Below are 19561 nucleotides of genomic sequence, written 5' to 3' on the forward strand. Positions count from 1 at the left end.
GAGAGTGGATCCAGGAGACCCTGAGAGGAGAGTGTTGATGTGAGAGAGTGATTTATCCAGGTCAAGGTGTGGGTTTATCCTTACTGAGTGCAGGTGGAGTTCCAGAGTGGAGGGGCGGATTCTGGCTGTGGTGCAGTGGTGCTGAGTCAGTGAGTGGGTAGGTTAGGGAGCGGGTAGGTTAGTGCAGGTAGGTTAGTGAGCATGTAAGTAAGTTAGCAGGTAGGTTAGTGAGCAGGTAAGTTAGTGAGCAGGTAGGTTAGTGAGCAGGTACGTTAGTCAGCGGGTCGGTTAGTGAGCGGGTAAGTTAGTGAGCAGGTAGGTTAGTGAGCAGGTAGGTTAGTCAGCAGGTAGGATAGTGAGCAGGTAGGTTAGTGAGCAGGTAAGTTAGTCAGCAGGTAGGATAGTGAGCAGGTAGGTTAGTGAGCAGGTAAGTTAGTCAGCAGGTAGTTTAGTGAGCGGGTAAGTTAGTGAGCAGGTAGGTTAGTGAGCAGGTAGGTTAGTCAGCAGGTAGGATAGTGAGCAGGTAGGTTAGTCAGCTGGGAGGTTAGTGAGCGGGTAAGTTAGTAAGCAGGTAGGTTAGTGAGCAGGTAGGTTAGTCAGCTGGGAGGTTAGTGAGCGGGTAGGTTAGTGAGCGGGTAGGTTAGTCATCAGGTAGGATAGTGAGCGGGTAAGTTAGTGAGCAGGTAGGTTAGTGAGCGGATAGGTTAGTGAGCAGGTAGGTTAGTACGCATGTAGGTTAGTGAGCGGGTACGTTAGTGATCAGGTAGGTTAGTGAGCAGGTAAGTTAGTGAGCAGGTGGTTAGTGTGCGGGTAGGTTAGTGATCAGGTAGGTTAGTGAGCAGGTAAGTTAGTCATCAGGTAGGATAGTGAGCGGGTAAGTTAGTGAGCAGGTAGGTTAGTGAGCGGGTAAGTTAGTGAGCAGGTGGTTAGTGTGCGGGTAGGTTAGTGATCAGGTAGGTTTGTGAGCAGGTAGGTTAGTGAGCGGGTAAATTATTGAGCGGGTAGGTTAGTCAGCAGGTAAGTTCGTCAGTGGGTAGGTTAGTGAGCAGGTAGGTTAGTAAGCGTGTAGGTTAGTCATCAGGGAACATAGTGAGCGGGTAAGTTAGTTAGCAGGTAGGTTAGTGAGCGGGTAGGTTAGTCAGCAGGTATGTTAGTGAGCAGGTAGGTTAGTGAGCAGGTAAGTTAGTGAGCAGGTAGGTTAGTGAGCAGGTAAGTTAGTGAGCAGGTAAGTTGGTGAGCGGGTAGGTTAGTGAGCGTGTACTTTAGTGAGCAGGTAAGTTAGTGAGCAGGTAGGTTAGGGAGCAGGTAGGTTTGTGAGCAGGTAGGTTTGTGAGCAGGTAAGTTAGTGAGCAGGTAGGTTAGGGAGCAGGTACGTTAGTGAGCAGGTAGGTTTGTGAGCAGGTAAGTTAGTGAGCAGGTAGGTTAGTGAGCGGGTAAGTTAGTGAGAAGGTAGGTTAGTGAGCAGGTAGGTTAGTGAGCAGGTAAGTTAGTGAGCAGGTAGGTTAGTGAGCGGGTATTTTAGTGAGCAGGTAAGTTAGTGAGCAGGTAAGTTAGTGAGCAAGTAAGTTCGTTAGCGGGTAGGTTAGTGAGAAGGTACGTTAGTGAGCAGGTAGGTTAGTGAGCGGGTAGGTTAGTGAGCAGGTAGGTTAGTGAGCGGGTATTTTATTGAGCAGGTAAGTTAGTGAGCAGGTAGGCTAGTCAGCATGTAGGTTAGTGAGCAGGTACCTTAATGAGCAGGTAAGTTAGTGAGCAGGTAGGTTAGTGAGCGGGTAGGTTAGTGAGCGGGTAGGTTAGTCATCAGGTAGGATAGTACGCGTGTAGGTTAGTGAGCGAGTAAGTTAGTGATCAGGTAGGTTAGTGAGCAGGTGGTTAGTGTGCGGGTAGGTTAGTGATCAGGTAGGTTAGTGAGCAGGTAGGTTAGTCATCAGGTAGGATAGTGAGCGGGTAAGTTAGTGAGCAGGTAGGTTAGTGAGCGGAAAGGTTAGTGAGCAGGTAGGTTAGTGCGCGTGTAGGTTAGTGAGCGGGTAAGTTAGTGAGCAGGTAGGTTAGTGAGCGGGTAAGTTAGTGAGCAGGTGGTTAGTGTGCGGGTAGGTTAGTGATCAGGTAGGTTAGTGAGCAGGTAGGTTAGTGAGCATGTCGGTTAGTGAGCGGGTAAATTATTGAGCGGGTAGGTTAGTCATTAGGTAAGTTCGTCAGTGGGTAGGTTTGTGAGCAGGTAGGTTAGTGAGCAGGTAAGTTAGTGAGCAGGTAAGTTGGTGAGCGGGTAGGTTAGTGAGCGGGTAGGTTAGTAAGCAGGTAGGTTAGTGAGCGTGTAGGTTAGTCATCAGGGAGGATAGTGAGCGGGTAAGTTAGTGATCAGGTAGGTTACTGAGCGTGTAGGTTAGTGAGCGGGTAAGTTAGTCAGCAGGTAGGTTAGTGCGTAGGTAGGTTAGTGTGAAGGTGGGTTAGTGAGTGGTTAGGTTAGTGATTAGGTAGGTTTTGAGGTGGTAAGTTAGTGATCAGGTAGGTTAGTGAGCAGGTAAGTTAGTTAGCAGGTAGGTTAGGAAACAGGTAGGTTAATAATCAGGTAAGTTATTGAGCGGGTAGGTTAGTCAGCAGGTAAGTTCGTCAGTGGGTATATTAGTGAGAAGGTAGGTTAGTAAGCAAGTAGGTTAGTGAGCGGGTAGGTTAGTGAGCAGGTAGGTTAGTGCGCGTGTAGGTTAGTGCGGGTGTAGGTTAGTGAGCGGGTAAGTTAGTGAGCAGGTACGTTAGTGAGCAGGTAGGTTAGTGAGCAGGTAAGTTAGTGAGCAGGTAAGTTAGTGAGCAGGTAAGTTGGTGAGCGGGTAGGTTAGTGAGCGGGTATTTTAGTGAGCAGGTAAGTTAGTGAGCAGGTAGGTTAGGGAGGAGGTACGTTAGTGAGCAGGTAGGTTTGTGAGCAGGTAAGTTAGTGAGCAGGTAGGTTAGGGAGCAGGTACGTTAGTGAGCAGGTAGGTTAGTGAGCGGGTATTTTATTGAGCAGGTAAGTTAGTGAGCAGGTAGGCTAGTGAGCATGTAGGTTAGTGAGCAGGTAGCTTAATGAGCAGGTAAGTTAGTGAGCAAGTAAGTTCGTTAGCGGGTAGGTTAGTGAGAAGGTATGTTAGTGAGCAGGTAGGTTAGTGAGCGGGTAGGTTAGTGAGCGGGTAGGTTAGTCATCAGGTAGGATAGTACGCGTGTAGGTTAGTGAGCGAGTAAGTTAGTGATCAGGTAGGTTAGTGAGCAGGTAAGTTAGTGAGCAGGTGGTTAGTGTGCGGGTAGGTTAGTGATCAGGTAGGTTAGTGAGCAGGTGGTTAGTGTGCGAGAAGGTTAGGGATCAGGTAGGTTAGTGAGCAGGTAGGTTAGTGAGCATGTAGGTTAGTGAGCGGGTAAATTATTGAGCGGGTAGGTTAGTCATTAGGTAAGTTCGTCAGTGGGTAGGTTTGTGAGCAGGTAGGTTAGTGAGCAGGTAAGTTAGTGAGCAGGTAAGTTGGTGAGCGGGTAGGTTAGTGAGCGGGTAGGTTAGTAAGCAGGTAGGTTAGTGAGCGTGTAGGTTAGTCATCAGGGAGGATAGTGAGCGGGTAAGTTAGTGATCAGGTAGGTTACTGAGCGTGTAGGTTAATGAGCGGGTAAGTTAGTCAGCAGGTAGGTTAGTGCGCAGGTAGGTTAGTGTGAAGGTGGGTTAGTGAGTGGTTAGGTTAGTTAGCAGGTAGGTTTTGAGGTGGTAAGTTAGTGATCAGGTAGGTTAGTGAGCAGGTAAGTTAGTTAGCATGTAGGTTAGGAAACAGGTAGGTTAATAATCAGGTAAGTTATTGAGCGGGTAGGTTAGTCAGCAGGTAAGTTCGTCAGTGGGTATATTAGTGAGAAGGTAGGTTAGTAAGCAAGTAGGTTAGTGAGCGGGTAGGTTAGTGAGCAGGTAGGTTAGTGCGCGTGTAGGTTAGTGCGGGTGTAGGTTAGTGAGCGGGTAAGTTAGTGAGCAGGTACGTTAGTGAGCAGGTAGGTTAGTGAGCAGGTAAGTTAGTGAGCAGGTAAGTTAGTGAGCAGGTAAGTTGGTGAGCGGGTAGGTTAGTGAGCGGGTATTTTAGTGAGCAGGTAAGTTAGTGAGCAGGTAGGTTAGGGAGCAGGTACGTTAGTGAGCAGGTAGGTTTGTGAGCAGGTAAGTTAGTGAGCAGGTAGGTCAGTGAGCAGGTAGGTTAGTGAGCAGGTAAGTTAATGAGCAGGTAAGTTAGCGTGCAGGTAGGTTAGTGAGCGGGTAGGTTAGTGATCGGGTAGGTTAGTGAGTGGGTAGGCTAGTGAGCGGGTAGGTTAGTGAGCAGGTAAGTTAGTGAGCAGGTAAGTTAGTGAGCAGGTAGGTCAGTGAGCAGGTAGGTTAGTGAGCAGGTAAGTTAGCGTGCAGGTAGGTTAGTGAGCAGGTAAGTTAGCGTGCAGGTAGGTTAGTGAGCAGGTAGGTTAGTGATCGGGTACGTTATTGAGCGGGTAGGTTAGTGATTGGGTAGGTTAGTGAGCGGGTAAGTTAGTGATCAGGTAGGTTAGTGAGCAGGTGGGTTAGTGAGCAGGTAGGTTAGTGAGCAGATAGGTTAGTGAGCAGGTAGGTTAGTGAGCAGGTAAGTTTGTGAGCAGGTGGGTTAGTGAGCAGGTAGGTTAGTGAGCAGATAGGTTAGTGAGCAGGTAGGTTAGTGAGCAGGTAGGTTAGTGAGTGGGTAGGTTAGTGAGTAGAGAGGTTTCTTGGTTGTGTGTCTCATTTGTCTCTGGGTGGATTGATGGAAGATTCTTTAACAAGAATTACAGAAGGTGGTCAAATTATCCCTGTAGAAGTAAGACAATCTGGAAGACTGGTTGCTCCTGCAAATCCTTATGAAAACATCTTGACAAGCGCAGAAAATTAACCCCTGTGAGAGCAGGAGCTTAACTCTGGTAGGCTCCGCCCCGGGCTTCCTGGAAAACCTGTTCAACCCCACCTAAGGACAGAAACCAAACAAACACCACAGCCAAGCATGCCTGTGACAATATATTTGTGGGTGTGCTCCTGACTGGTGGATTTAAATGTATCAGTTTGTGTATTTAGTATATTGGTTTGGGTTACAGGCTGCACGGTGGTGTGGTGGTCAGCACCGTCGCCTGACTACTACACAAGAAGCAAAAAGGTTCCAGGTTCAACTCCCGCCCGGCTGGTTCTTTCTTTGTGGAGTCTGCATGTTCTCCCTGTGTATAAGTGGGTTCTCTCCGGGTTCTCTGGCTTCCTCCCACCGTCCAAAAACATGCATGTTAGGTTAACTGGTGTCTCTATAATTGTCCCTAGGAGTGAGTGTGAGCGTGCATGGCTGTTTGTCTCTGTGTGGCCCTGTGATGGACTTGCGACCTGTCCAGGGTGGTTCGGTTAGATTTAATTTGAGATTTTTGAGGCACCTCCCAGGGTCTCCTGAGTCACTCCAGCATATGAGAATAATTAAAGTGTGAGGTTTGGAACTGATCTTGAGTAGGTGTGCCTGCCTTTAGTTTCCACAACAATGTACGGGGCAGCTATTGAGCAAAAAACGGTAACAGTGATAAATGGATGAAACGCCTGCTGATACTGATGATTAGTCCTGAAATTCTAGGATATCACCGGTGTTGCCCACACTAAATACAAAAACACACCAGAAATCAAAACAGGCTCTGTAAGTAGCTGAAGGACCTGTTCATACAATAACCAAAATGCCAAAATAACACCACAACAGCAATTCTAACCTGCCTGGATCAAAGCCCACCATCAAGACAAACCTCTTTCCTGCATCATCATCATAAATTAGATTCTCCGATCCATTTTTAATCTATTAATTCATACTTTGGATGTTGTTAAAATCTCCTTCATTTTGTTCCCCCCTCCCCTTTACCCTGGATTGGATAGAGCGAGTAGAGAAAATGGATGATGGACTTGTGTCTAGTTTATGTCTTTTGTTTCAGTTTGAAATGAAACTATGTGAAGAGACGAAGAACAATAACACCTCACACAGCCCAAACTGGTGAAACAGGTCTGTACATATTTCCTCATTGAATCATTATTCAGCACAAAGCTTCCATCAGGTCATGTTTGCTGGGAGTTTAAAACCAGAATATAAAACAAATGTTTTGTCCCCTCAACATTACAGTGTGTGAGATACAGATAAACTTTTCTCATTGAGCAACAAAATGATCCAACTGCCTGATGGCACAGAGAGAAACCTGCTCCTCCCATAGTGTTTCAGGCCTCTAATGCGTCTTTTACCAATTTGGCCCTTTCTTCTATTTTCTCCACAGTGGATTTGACTGTTGTTAGAACATCCAGTTTTATTTATCAAACCTTGTTTTACTCCAATAAAGTTGGGTTTCTTTAAGTCAACTGAATCTGTACAAAGAACAGCTGATCTCCACAGAACAGACGAGTCCGACAGGAAGTCAGACGCCATAAAGATTAGGTCACTTTTCATGATAAAACACCCTGATTAATGAAGTAAAAGTAATCTGAAGTAGGTGGTTCTCAAGCATTCACCTCTACAACAGTTCCTATCTTTAATCTGTAATTATCAGTGTTAAAATCAATTCTTCAGACTTTAAAATGTTCTGATTTAGGAGGATAATAAGATGAACATTTAAACACATTCTGCAACCAGGTAAATAAAATGAGGACCGTTTGCTCGGTGTTGATGCTTAGCAATGATGCTAATGAGCTGTTATATTTTACCTTCAAATAAATGTTCAGAAAACAGGCCTGATGACAGTAATCAGAGACCTTAAGAGACTTTGTGGTGAATCAGCTTTCATATAAAGTAAAAGTGAAACCAGGACTACATGGATGTTATAAAAACCCTGTGAACAACATTCTCAGTCACACTCTGACATCTGTCTGCATCTGAAGCTTCAGCTCAGCTCGAAGAAGGTAGGATTCTTTTATAATGTTCAAAGCTGGATCAATAGTAGTTCAAATAAAATAGTGTAAATAAAATATGTTCATATTAAAACTGTCAAACATATAACAGAAATTATTCTTTATGGAAATTATTCCAGCAGCTGTTTTCTTTTATTCTTCAGCGTATTACATGTTTTTCATTTGTTTAACTTTAAATTTCCGACCTTCACAGATATGAAAGTTGTATAAATCAATAACTTACTTTTTGCATTAATTTTTTAATTGAATCTAATTATTTCTTTAAGAAAATAATTATCCAGATAAATGTCTTCTAACCCTGAACCGTAAATCCCTTTAAGTAATATGTTGTGTTGTTGTTCATCTCAGCCTGTATTCACCTCATTTTAAGACTTTTTATAAAGCATTTTATGCTTTTATATCTTGTTATACCTTGGAACTCACAGAGGGTGTACTTTCTTTTTCACACGACTGGTTCATCATAAATACGAGGTTGTTATTGAAACGCTGTCTGTGATCCAAAAACACTCAGGAAAAACTCTGCAGACATCAGTTATGATGGTCAAAAAAGAAACTTTTTCATAAAGTTCTTGGCTGAAAGAAATCATTATTCAGCACAAAGCTTCCATCAGGTCATGTCTGCTGGGAGTTTAAAACCAGGATATAAACTAAATGTTTTGTCCCCTCAACATTACAGTGTGTGAGATACAGATAAACTTTTCTCATTTGTCCCATTGAGCAACAAAATGATCCAACTGCCTGATGGCACAGAGAGAAACCTGCTCCTCCCACAGTGTTTCAGGCCTCTAATGCGTCTTTTACCAATTTGGCCCTTTCTTCTATTTTCTCCACAGTGGATTTGACTGTTGTTAGAACATCCAGTTTTATTTATCAAACCTTGTTTTACTCAAATAAAGTTGGGTTTCTTTAAGTCAGTTGACTCTGTACAGCAGTGACTGATCAAAGTACAGCTGATCTCCACAGAACAGACGAGTCCAGCAGGAAGTCAGACTTCATAAAGACATTTCAGTCACTTTTCATGATAAAACACCTGTGCAGACTCAGTTTTACAATCCAACGTTAACATATTCAGTCATAACCATTAACAGGGATTAAGGAGCAGAAAAACACAAGTTTTATGACACCACCAATAAGAAATGAAGAAGGACAAGGACGTTAAAAGACATCTTTTCTATCACCTTTAGAAACACTCTGAGTGTGATGTAAAAACATCTAAATTACAGTAGCAGCTCATCTCACAGCCTGAACCAACCACTCAGCAGTTTCTCACCATGAACAGATGAAAACCTGTCAGCTGACAGATATGTCCACGGTTTTGTTGTGTTCTTTATGAAGCAGACAAACACTGAGATAAAAACGGTTCAATGACATGAAGAAATGAATGAGCATATCTACACTACTAAAAAGGTTTTAAAAAAAGGTGAATTACAGGAAGTAAAAGTAATCTGAAGGAGGTGGGTCTCAAACATTCATTTATGGTCCATAAATTGTAATTTTATCATGTTTACACAAAATATTAAAATAATAAGAATAAACGTGGTTCTCATTTTTAAATAAATCAAAATAAAATTTCCAGTATTACATTAAGTTTAACTTCACTTTAACTATCTTCATCAGCCACAATAAAAATATAAGAGAAACATAAATCCAGAAAATATATGAAACAGTAAAAGTCAAATAAAAGACATAAAAACAACAATAAAATCAATCAGAGTGAAATTCAGTGAAAGACTGAAAGAATCAGACAAAACATCTAAAAACTGATGATTCTGTTTCCAAATCATGAAACTTCCTCTAAAAACATGTAATGTGAGTTTATCGGGTTTCAGGTCTTTTAGCATTTAATCAGTGTGTGATTAAAATATATCATGATAAGAGATATAATGATTACTATTATAACTAGTTTACTTTTACATTTAATGTATTTAGTTCAAGTTAAATTCTGTTTTTCTTGATGTTTGAACCACATAAATTGTAATTTCATTATGTTTACATGAAATATTAAAATAATCAAAATAAAGTGTGGTTCTGTTTTTTAAATAAATCAAAATAAAATTTCCACTACCCAACTTATTCAATATTTCTATGATGATTTCAGGTATTTTTATTGATTATTAGAAAATCCCAGATTTAAGTTTTCTGTCGGTTTTAACAGTTACTTTGTTAAGAGAGATGAATGTTTTATGATATATTTCTTCATGTGTTTGATACCAATGTGTTCTTCAAAAGAAAACAATAGATTAATCTAAACATGAGTAAACTGTTTTTCAGTTATGGAAGAAGAGTATCGACGTCGACCTCGACGTCGATATCGACCTGCACCTCGACCTGCACCTACACCTAGATTTTTTTCCCGCGCTCCACCTCCACCTCCACCTCCTCCTCCACCTGCACGTATGTTTCCTCAATCAACCAAAAGTCATTATTTGAAAATCTGATGTCATATCTTTAGTTTTTATTTTTCACTTTTTAGCGTTGTGTCTGGTTCTCTAGCTTAGCATGGCTACCAGTTCTCTTCCTCTATCTCCTGCTTTCACCTGCTCCTTGTGTCAGATGTTTAGTTACTCCTCTGCCTCCTTTAGTGGTAATGGTACATGTAACAAATGTAGTCTTTTTGTAGTTTTGGAGGCAAGGTTATCTGAATTGGAAGCTCGGCTCTGCACTGTTGAAAACCACCCGATAGCGAGCCAGGCCCCTTTAGCCAGTGCGGAGCCACCTAGCGTAGCTAGCTCTGTTAGTCGTCCCCGAGCAGATCCCGAGCAGCCGGGACTTAAGAGTGGCTGGGTGACTGTCAGGAAGAGGAGTCATAGTCCTAAAGTCAAGCCCGTGGTTCACCATCAACCTGTCCACGTTTCAAATAGATTTTCTCCACTCAGCGACACACCCGCTGAGGACAAAACCCTGGTAATTGGCAGCTCTATAGTCAGAAACGTGGCATTAGAGACACCAGCGACCATAGTCAAATGCATTCCAGGGGCCAGAGCGGGCGACATAGAATCCTATTTAAAACTGCTGGCTAAGGATAAACGTAAATACGGTAAAATAGTTATTCACGTCGGCGGTAATGACACCCGGTTACGCCAATCGGAGGTCACTAAAATTAATGTTGCATCGGTGTGTAATTTTGCCAAAACAATGTCGGACTCCGTAGTTTTCTCTGGACCCCTGCCAAATCTGACCAGTGATGACATGTTTAGCCGCATGTCCTCATTCAATCGCTGGTTGTCTAGATGGTGTCCAGCAAACAACGTGGGCTACATAGATAATTGGCAATCTTTCTGGAGAAAACCTGGTCTGATGAGGAGAGACGGCATCCATCCCACTTTGGAAGGAGCGGCTCTCATTTCTAGAAATATGGACGAATTTATTAGTCATCCAAAAACATGACATCCCAGGGTTGAGACCAGGATGCAGAGTTGTAGTCTTACACACTTCTCTGCGGCCTCCCACCTGATGCTGCCCCCCCCTCAATCAAAAAACACAAAAGGAGCAAATCCTCTTGTGCAAAAAAAAATTAAAACAAAAACTTTAACTGAACAAAAACATCAAACTATTAAATGTTGTTTGCTGAATATTAGATCTCTCCCTTCGAAGTCTCTGTTAGTGAATGATTTGATCTGTGATCATCATATTGATATATTTTGTCTTACAGAAACCTGGCTGCAGCAGGAGGATCATGTTAGCATTAATGAATCAACTCCCTCTGATCTATTTAAATGTTCATGTTCCTCCAACCACAGGCAGAGGAGGAGGAGTGGTAGCTATCTTCAGATCAGGGTTACTAATCAGTCCTAGACCCAAGATTAGTTTTAGCTCTTTTGAATCTCTGATTCTCAGTTTTTCCCAAAGTGGAAATCACAAAAACCTCTTGTGTTTGTTGTTGTGTATCGTCCGCCTGGCCCTTATTCTGAGTTTCTGTCTGAATTCTCAGAGTTTTTATCCCAGTTAGTGGTGAGTACAGATAAAGTCATTGTAGTGGGTGACTTTAATATTCATGTAGATGTTGAAAATGACAGCCTAAATATTAACTTTAATTCTATATTAGACTCTATTGGATTTTCTCAAAGTGTTCACAGACCTACTCACTGCCTTAATCATACCCTTGACCTTGTGCTGACTTATGGCATTGAGAGTGAACAGTTAACAGTGTTCCCTCATAACTCTGTCTTGTCTGACCATTTTTTAATAACTTTTGAATTTACATTACTTGACTACACGGTTTCTGAGAAGAATTCTACATATAGAAGGTGTCTGTCAGAGAATGCTGTAACCAGATTTAAAGAGTTGATTTCATCATCCTTTTCTTCACTGCCATGTGCTGATATGACACAGGATGGCTACCTAAATTTTACTCCAGTAGAACTTGACTCTCTTGTTGACAGCACTACAGCTTCAATGCGTACAACACTGGACAATGTTGCCCCTCTGAAAAGGAAGGTAATCAGTCAGAAAATGTTGGCTCCTTGGTATAATTCACAGCTGCTTTAAAGCAGACTGCAAGAAAGCTGGAGAGACAGTGGCGTTCCTCTAATTTAGAAGAGTCTCAATTAGTCTGGAAAGATAGTTTAATAACGTATAAGAAAGCACTTCGTAAAGCTAGAACTGCGTATTATTCATTATTGATAGAAGAGAATAAGAATAATCCCAGGTTTCTTTTCAGCGCTGTAGCCAGAATAATCCCAGGTTTCTCTTCAGCGCTGTTGCCAGGCTGACAAAGAGTCCGAGCTCTGTTGAGCCATGTATTCCTTTAACTCTCAGCAGTGATGATTTCATGAGATTCTTCATCAATAAAATTGTTTCTATCAGAGAGAAGATTAATGGAATCCTTCCCATTATTATCACTGATGTATCATCAAGTAGAGCAGCTTTAGAAGTATCTTTAGAACCTGAATTGTATTTAGACAGCTTCTGTCCAGTTGATCTTTCTGAGCTAACAACAGCAATAGTCTCTTCTAAACCATCAACTTGTATGTTAGACCCAATCCCAACCAGACTGTTCAAGGAGGTTTTCCCCTTAATTGACACTTCCATATTGGATTTGATCAATCGGTCTTTGTTGATAGGATATGTACCTCAGACTTTTAAGGTTGCTGTAATTAAACCTTTACTTAAAAAACCTACTCTTGATTCAGAAGTGTTGGCTAATTATCGACCTATATCCAATCTCCCTTTTTTGTCCAAAGTTCTTGAAAAAATAGTTGCAGTTCAACTTTGTGATCATTTACATAGAAATAATCTGTTTGAAGAGTTTCAGTCAGGATTCAGAGTGCATCATAGCACAGAAACGGCACTGGTGAAAGTTACCAATGATCTCCTGTTAGCTTCTGATAGCGGACTTGTTTCTGTGCTTGTCCTGTTGGATCTCAGTGCTGCATTTGATACGATCGATCACAGCATTCTGTTACAGAGACTTGAACATGTTATTGGGATTAAAGGAACTGCATTAGGCTGGTTTAAGTCATATTTATCTGATAGATTCCAGTTTGTTCTTGTAAATGAAGAATCTTCCTCACACGTTGGAGTAAGTCATGGAGTTCCTCAGGGTTCTGTGCTTGGACCGATTCTTTTTACTTTATACATGCTTCCATTAGGTAACATTATCAGACAGCATGGCATAAATTTCCATTGTTATGCTGATGATACTCAGCTGTACTTATCTATGAAACCAGATGAAACCTACAGGTTGGTCAGGCTACAAGCCTGTCTTAAAGACATAAAGACCTGGATGACTCAGAACTGTCTGCTTTTAAATTCAGACAAAACTGAAGTTGTTCTTTGGACCTGAGCGCTTCAGGGAGAAATTGTCTAGTTATATAGTTACTCTAGATGGTATTTCCTTGGATTCTAGTTCTACAGTGAGGAACCTTGGAGTTATTTTTGACCAGAATTTATCATTTGACGCACATATAAAACTGGTTTCTAGGACTGCCTTCTTTCACCTTCGTAATATTGCTAAAATCAGGAACATCCTGTCTCAGGGTGATGCAGAGAAACTAGTTCATGCATTTGTTACTTCAAGATTGGACTACTGTAATTCCTTATTATTGGGCTGTCCCACATATTCTCTGAAAAGCCTCCAGCTGATCCAAAATACTGCAGCCAGAGTTCTGATGAGAACTAACAGCAGAGATCATGTTTCTCCAGTTTTAGCTTCTCTTCATTGGCTCCCTGTTAAATTCAGAATAGAATTTAAGATTCTTCTTCTGACATATAAAGTTCTTAATGACCGAGCTCCATCATATCTTAAAGATTTAATTGTAAGATATTTTCCTAACAGAGCACTTCGCTCCCAAACTGCAGGTTTACTTGTTGTTCCCAGAGTTTCTAAAAGTAGAATGGGAGGTAGAGCCTTCAGTTATCAGGCCCCTCTCTTGTGGAATAAGCTGCCAGTAAATGTCCGGGAAGCAGACACCCTTTCCACTTTTAAGATTAGGCTTAAAACTTTTCTTTTCGATAAAGCTTACAGTTAGGGATGGCTCAGGTAATCCTGAAACATCCCATAGTTAAGCTGCTATAGGCTTAGACTGCTGGGGGACCTCATCTGTCACACCTTTCCTCACTTTTCTCTCTTTTTCCCCCTGTTTAATTTCAAAATTGATTTTATGTACATGTGACATTATTGTGGTTATTAACCTATGTTTCCCTGTTCCAACAGATATCCTTTGAATGGTGTTATGGTGTTTTTCCCCCCTCTTTTCTGTCTTCTCAAACCCCAGCTGGTCGAGGCGGATGGACACCCTTCCTGAGTCTGGTTCTGCCAGAGGTTTCTTCCTGTTAAAAGGGAGTCGTTCCTTTCCACAGTTGCCACAGGCACGCTCAGGACGGGAGATTGGACTGAAGACACATTTCGGTGCAATCTGTTGGTTTCCTTAGCTAGGATATTAATTTTTTGAATTAGCTCTATATGAATTAATTGGATTATGATTACAATGAATTGAATTCCAATTGGCTTGAATTGGACTATATTACTTAAGTGCCTTGAGATGACAATTGTTGTAATCTGGCGCTATATAAATAAAATTGAATTGAATTGAATTGAATACAATGAAGTCTTTTCATTTGTCTTTTCCCTTTTAGTTTTTGATGAACCGTGGAGGAGAATTAACTGGGGGTGAGAATCTGCAGCCCACAGAAAACAAGATTATTAATTTATTTACTGAGTCTTAGTGTCTGTTGTTTCAGTTTCATTAACATGATGTTTGTTTCCCTGCATAGAGACAATAGGGAGGTCCTAAAGACTGTGAAAGGCTACAAACCTCCGACTGAGGGTCAGCTGCTCAGGATTCTTCTACATGGAGCTGTTGGGGCTGGAAAGAGCAGTTTGGTCAATTCTGTCCAAAGTGTCATGCGTGGCAGAATTTACAGGCAGGCTCTGGCGGATAACACATCCGGTGACAGTTTCACTAAAGAGGTGAGAAAATCATTTAGTTAATTTAATTAATTGGTCAATTGCTATAGTAGATGGATAAAAATGTGGTGATTCTGGTGACATAATTTGTCTGAATGGCAGTCGAAATGAACAGTTTCTACAAAAGAAAGTCTACGTGGCCCTGTTGAATTATCAGATATAAACTTCCTACAGAGTCAGCTGAGAACTGGGCATAGGTCACTGGGCCATGAGTTTGGGGGCTAGAGGAACTGGCCTTTTGGTAAATGAGCTGGGATCCAAGCAGCTGTGGACATCCATGCTAGCTGAGCTAGCTCTCCAAAGTGTTTGACTGGGAACTTGGATGAAAGAGTCAGGAGACACAAACTAGCTGAGTTAGCTAAGCTGCTTCTCAGTAAAGTGGTCCTGAACCAAAGGGTCCCCTCAGTATTAGAGTATCCCAAACAGGTCAGGACTTCCAGGTTCAGCTTTTGACCAGGAACTCCTGAGCTAGCCATGCTAGCTGCCAAATGAGCAGGAACCTTAATGCAAAGCACTTGGCCTGGAACATTTGAGCTGGGACCTCTGAACATGTTGGGAGATGAGTCTGCTGCTCCTGGCCAGCGATCAACACCTTTCTGATGCTGTTGAGGATCATAGATGGTGAATACATGAAGATGGTGATGCTTCCACTTGCACTCCTAGAAATGAGCTTACTGTAAGAGATGCTTTCTGGTTCAGATGCTTCAGTACTCCAACATCAGAAGTGCTAAACAGAGCATGACATGAACAGAATCTAAGAAAAAAGGGAAGGCCAGTGACTGGGGGGATATTACATATTCATATTTAATATATTCATGAAGAAGGAAAATGGTGAAGTTGTATTTTTAGGCAACTTTGAAATGTGCAATTTTGAGGATTTGAAGAGACTGATCATTTCAGGAGTTGGACTATAAAAGCAGAACCAACTGAAATGCTCTGAAATGTGCATCACAGCTGGACCACAAAGCAGCAGCGTTCAGTGGATTCAGGAGTGATTTGGAGCTTTCATGAAGCTCAGTGTTAAAACAGAACAAAGCTGACTCGGGTCTTATCCCCGTCTTTGGCTTTTAAGCTAAGAGATGATGTTTATTCAGTGGAGGAAGACCTGCTCAGCAGCCTGTTACATGCACTAACGTGCACGCTCAGATAAATGTGCTGCCGCAGCTCAGATTACAACACAGTGACTGAGATCATCATCACACTGGTGTATCTTCACATAGTTATTAGATGTTTTCTGGTCCTTTGATATGATTCACTGATATTTATTTAATCTGTTTATATTATTTATTCATTTTTAAAAAAGCTTTTACTGAATGATTTTATGTCAGAAGCTGTACATATATTCTTCATATTTGCTTTACAGTACAAAACCTACAGAATAAAAAAGGATGATGGGTCATTATATCCTTTTGTCTGCAATGACATCATGGGTCTGAGCAAACATGGAGGTGTCCTGGTGGAAGATATCAAACTGGCTTTAAAGGGACACGTGAAGGATGGTTACAAGGTATGAATGTTTTTTGTAAAAAGTTTAATTCTTTTGAGTTAAATTTCTATTTATGGATATTAAAAGATGAAGATCCAAGATGGCGGCGCATATAGATGCAGTGGCTTTGCTCTCACTTCTAGTGCTTTGTTTAGATATTCGTTATGTATATCCTGTTTGTTTTAACTGCTTTTTGTCGAGCTAACTTCAGCCGACACGATCTGTTAAAAATCGGAGTTTCGGACTGTTACAGCGGAGTCCTCTCGTTCATACAACATCCCGGAGTTCATAACAAGGGATCTCTTTGGATCACGATACCAATGAGGAAGCTGAGGCGGTGCAGGGAGTGCAAGCAAGAGCGGGGATGCAGGGCCGGTGAGCTAGCTAGGTTATGAAAGCAGCCACACAAACCCGTCCCAGCCTCTCCCTCGAAAATGTAAGATCCCACACCAACAAAATGGACGAGCTGAGATTCCAGGAAGCTTGGGACAACTTCCCCAGAGACTGCTGTGTCCTTCATCACGAAACATGGCTACATTCATTGAGAATCCTCAATAAGAACGATATCAGCCAGAGACTGCTTGAGTCTTTTTACCGCTCCACCATGGAGAGCATCCTCACATACTGCTTCTGTACGTGGTTTGCAGTTTCACTCATGTCACCTTACTGCCTCAGGAGAGTATATATATATATATATATATACACTATCCTGAATGACTCATTCCATTCACTGAAAGGCCTGCACCTTACTTTTGGTTGTACTCGTTGTAATGACAATAAAGGATATGTGAATCTGAATCTTATAAATTCATTTAAAATTTGTTTTCCAGTTCAATCCTGTGTCTCAGCTGTCAGAGGGTGATCGTCATTACAATAAATCCCCAACTTCCAACGACCGTGTGCACGTTCTGGTCTGTGTGATTCCTGCAGACACATTAAGTTTAATGGATGATAAAGTTGTGGAGAAGTTCAGGAACATCAGAGCGGAAGCCAGTAATCTGAGTGAGAACAGAAATCTGTTTTTCTTCTCTGGGTTTGGGTTCAGTGGGACTAAACTTCTTCTGAGTATCAAATATCATGCAGCCAATCGTAGCAGAGCTCTGTTCTGTCACTTTGTCGCTTATTTACTTCTTTACTTGTTGTCCTGACAGAAATTCCTCAACTGGCCTTTCTCACCAAAATTGATTTGGCTTTTCCAGAAGTTAAAGACGTGAAGAATGCCTACAGGTCAATAGATGTGAAAGCAAAGGTATGTTTAGTTTGTAATTCTGAACTTAAAGTGTGTATTACACCATCATTTTCAGTCATTTAATTCTTAGTCTTCGGTACGTTTAGATTATCTTTGAAACCTTCATAACTCCAAACAGTTAGTAATCAGATCAGAACGAGGGAGAACGTTCTCTGGGGGAACCCTAACCCTCCTGAGAACAGAGGATCTGGATAAAGTGTCTTCTGATTGGTCGAATTCTTGGATGTTTGGGTCGATGAGACCTGATGCTGCAGTATAATCATGTTCAGCCCCTGTTCCAACTTTAATGAAATTCTCCAAAGCTGCGAGTTGTGGTTTGAGAACATGTGATGTTAATTTCTTCAATCCAGATGCAGAAGTTCAGTGCTGATGTGGGAATTCCCATGAACTGCATCTTCCCTGTGATGAACTACAGTGAGGAAACCGAAATGAACGATGACATCGACTCACTGATCCTGAACGCCATGAAACACGTCCTCCAATGTGGTGACGACTTCCTCGAGTTCACCCAGAATTAACCTGATTCTTCCTAAAACATGTTGATGAAGATAAATCACATGAAATGAATCTGTTATCATAACCTGCATGATTTTATATACAATCACACATAAAGCTCCTAAAAAGAGGAATGAATCTCCTCCGAGTGCTTTTACGGATAAAAAAGAAAGAAAATTGGAAGTTTCTTAAACAGAATTACCAAAACTGATTGGGTTTGTCCAGCAAAGCTCAACTATTAGAACACATGTAACAGTGAAAGCTGATAACAGCAGAGAATAACCACAAGAGTGTCTCATAAAGCAGTAAAATGTTGGTAGAAAGCTGTGAAGATGTCCAATTCCCTGCTTCCTATGGTACCAGTTTACCTCCAGCTTGTTTGGGTTTGTGGGATAACTGGATGTGAACCTGAAGCAGCTGGAAACAGCTGGATTCCCCTCCTGTGTTTCTATACTGGGACCAGTTTAAGCTGAGCTGTAACAGTGGCTGTATTTAACTCTGCATGTAAACGCACTGACTGACGTGGACATATATTAGATTTAGAAGCTGAACGAAAATGAAAAATAGTTTATAGTCTTTAGTTAACAGCATGACTTTCTAACAGGTTTTAAAATCCAACATTATGATTTTCTTTGGGATTAATTAATAATTTTTTCATCTACTTTCATTAAACTCTTGAACTGTAATATCTTTACAAACTATAACCACTATGTATCCTTGGTGAAAAGATGGAAGAAGTTATTAAAAACAAATCTCCATTTAAGCATTAACCTCTGTGTTTTTTATTAAATACATTATTTATCATTTTTAATTATCAGAAGGGCAAATTGATTAATTTATATTATATTATTTACTACATCATAACATATAATAATATATTATATCCTTTTTATAAAGGATATATAAAAGAATATAAAGTAAAAGGACATATTTACATGTCCGTCTTTATATTGATACATGCAACCATATTATTTAGTTATTTATCTATACCATTCAAATTGAATCAATTTCATAGTATTGTTTTGAGGCTTCCACAGTTTTCTACTTTTTTCCTCTGATTTTTATTTGCTTTTCCACATTTTAAAACAATGTAATGCTTGATTTAAGTAAACTTAAGATTTTGAACTTTACTTATTCAAATTTCAGTAAACTTTTAGTAAACTTGCTTAAATTAAACTTAACTTTTATTTCTAACTTGTGTGTTGGTGGTTTGAAATAAAGATTTACTTACAGAAGATTGAAGCAGCAGCACTAACTGGAAACAACAGAAAGTAACAGCATGCTGCCCTCTGCTGGAACTCAGCGTCACTGCAGCCAAACGATCAGTGTGTATGTGTGTGTTCTTGTTTTAGTACACAATGGGGACCTAAATGTGAAAGTACATCACCATATGGGGACCTCTGTAAATGTGGGAACAATCACTGTGTCCCCATAAATACAAAGGGAATTTTTAACTTGATTTCATGTTTTCAATGTTTGTGTGTGTGTTATCAGACCGAGCTGCAGGACAGACGAAATTACCAAAAGTTATGGAACAGCTCAAACTTCACTAAGTTGTTCACTTGTTCGAGAAGCTAACTGAGTTTTCCAAAGCCCAAATAATGCCTGGAATGAGACCCCAAATCCAGATGAGTTGAAGAGGAGACATATACAGGGATGCAGAGTAGGAACAAAATGGAGAAAAGGGAAGCGTAAGTTTAAACAATTTCTTCCTTTAATCATCAGGGGAAATGTGAGATCTCTGGTGGATAAAATGGACGAGCTCAGAGTCCTGATGAGGACACAAGCAGGAATATCAGGCAGAGACCTGGCTGCAGGAACAACTCTAACAGCTCTCTGCTCAGCTTTAAGACTATCCGGGCAGACAGAGACTGCAGACAGAGCGCTAACAGTAAAGGAGGAGGATCACAGAGCTGGTTAACAACAGATGGTGGAATCCTGGACCTGGCTGCAGGAACAACTCTAACAGCTCTCTGCTCAGCTTTAAGACTATCCGGGCAGACAGAGACTGCAGACAGAGTGCTAACA

The 19561-nt window shown here is 41.2% G+C and overlaps 1 protein-coding gene across 1 annotated transcript; it reads left to right on the forward strand.

Annotated features, from left to right (window-relative positions):
• Positions 1–9168: 9168 nt before the first annotated feature.
• On the forward strand, positions 9169–18263 carry LOC140267564 (interferon-induced protein 44-like). The gene is made up of 7 exons (XM_072362879.1): positions 9169–9289; positions 13973–14006; positions 14111–14306; positions 15667–15810; positions 16620–16791; positions 16941–17038; positions 17389–18263. Exons 1-7 carry the CDS (start codon positions 9169–9171, stop codon positions 17554–17556), a joined length of 933 nt encoding a protein of 310 aa, XP_072218980.1. The 3' UTR covers positions 17557–18263.
• Positions 18264–19561: the final 1298 nt, after the last annotated feature.

This window comes from Leuresthes tenuis, unplaced genomic scaffold (genome assembly GCF_036924035.1).
Source record: "Leuresthes tenuis unplaced genomic scaffold, fLeuTen1.0.hap1 SCAF_13, whole genome shotgun sequence".
Lineage (NCBI taxonomy): Eukaryota > Metazoa > Chordata > Actinopteri > Atheriniformes > Atherinopsidae > Leuresthes > Leuresthes tenuis.

Excerpts from the sequence above, each read along its gene's own strand:
- LOC140267564 (XM_072362879.1), top strand. The coding sequence starts at position 9,169 with ATGGAAGAAGAGTATCGACGTCGACCTCGACGTCGATATCGACCTGCA. Across the intron at positions 9,290-13,972 it reads ACCTCCTCCTCCACCTGCAC|TTTTTGATGAACCGTGGAGG; the intron begins GTATGTTTCCTC and ends TTTCCCTTTTAG. Across the intron at positions 14,307-15,666 it reads GTGACAGTTTCACTAAAGAG|TACAAAACCTACAGAATAAA; the intron begins GTGAGAAAATCA and ends TTTGCTTTACAG.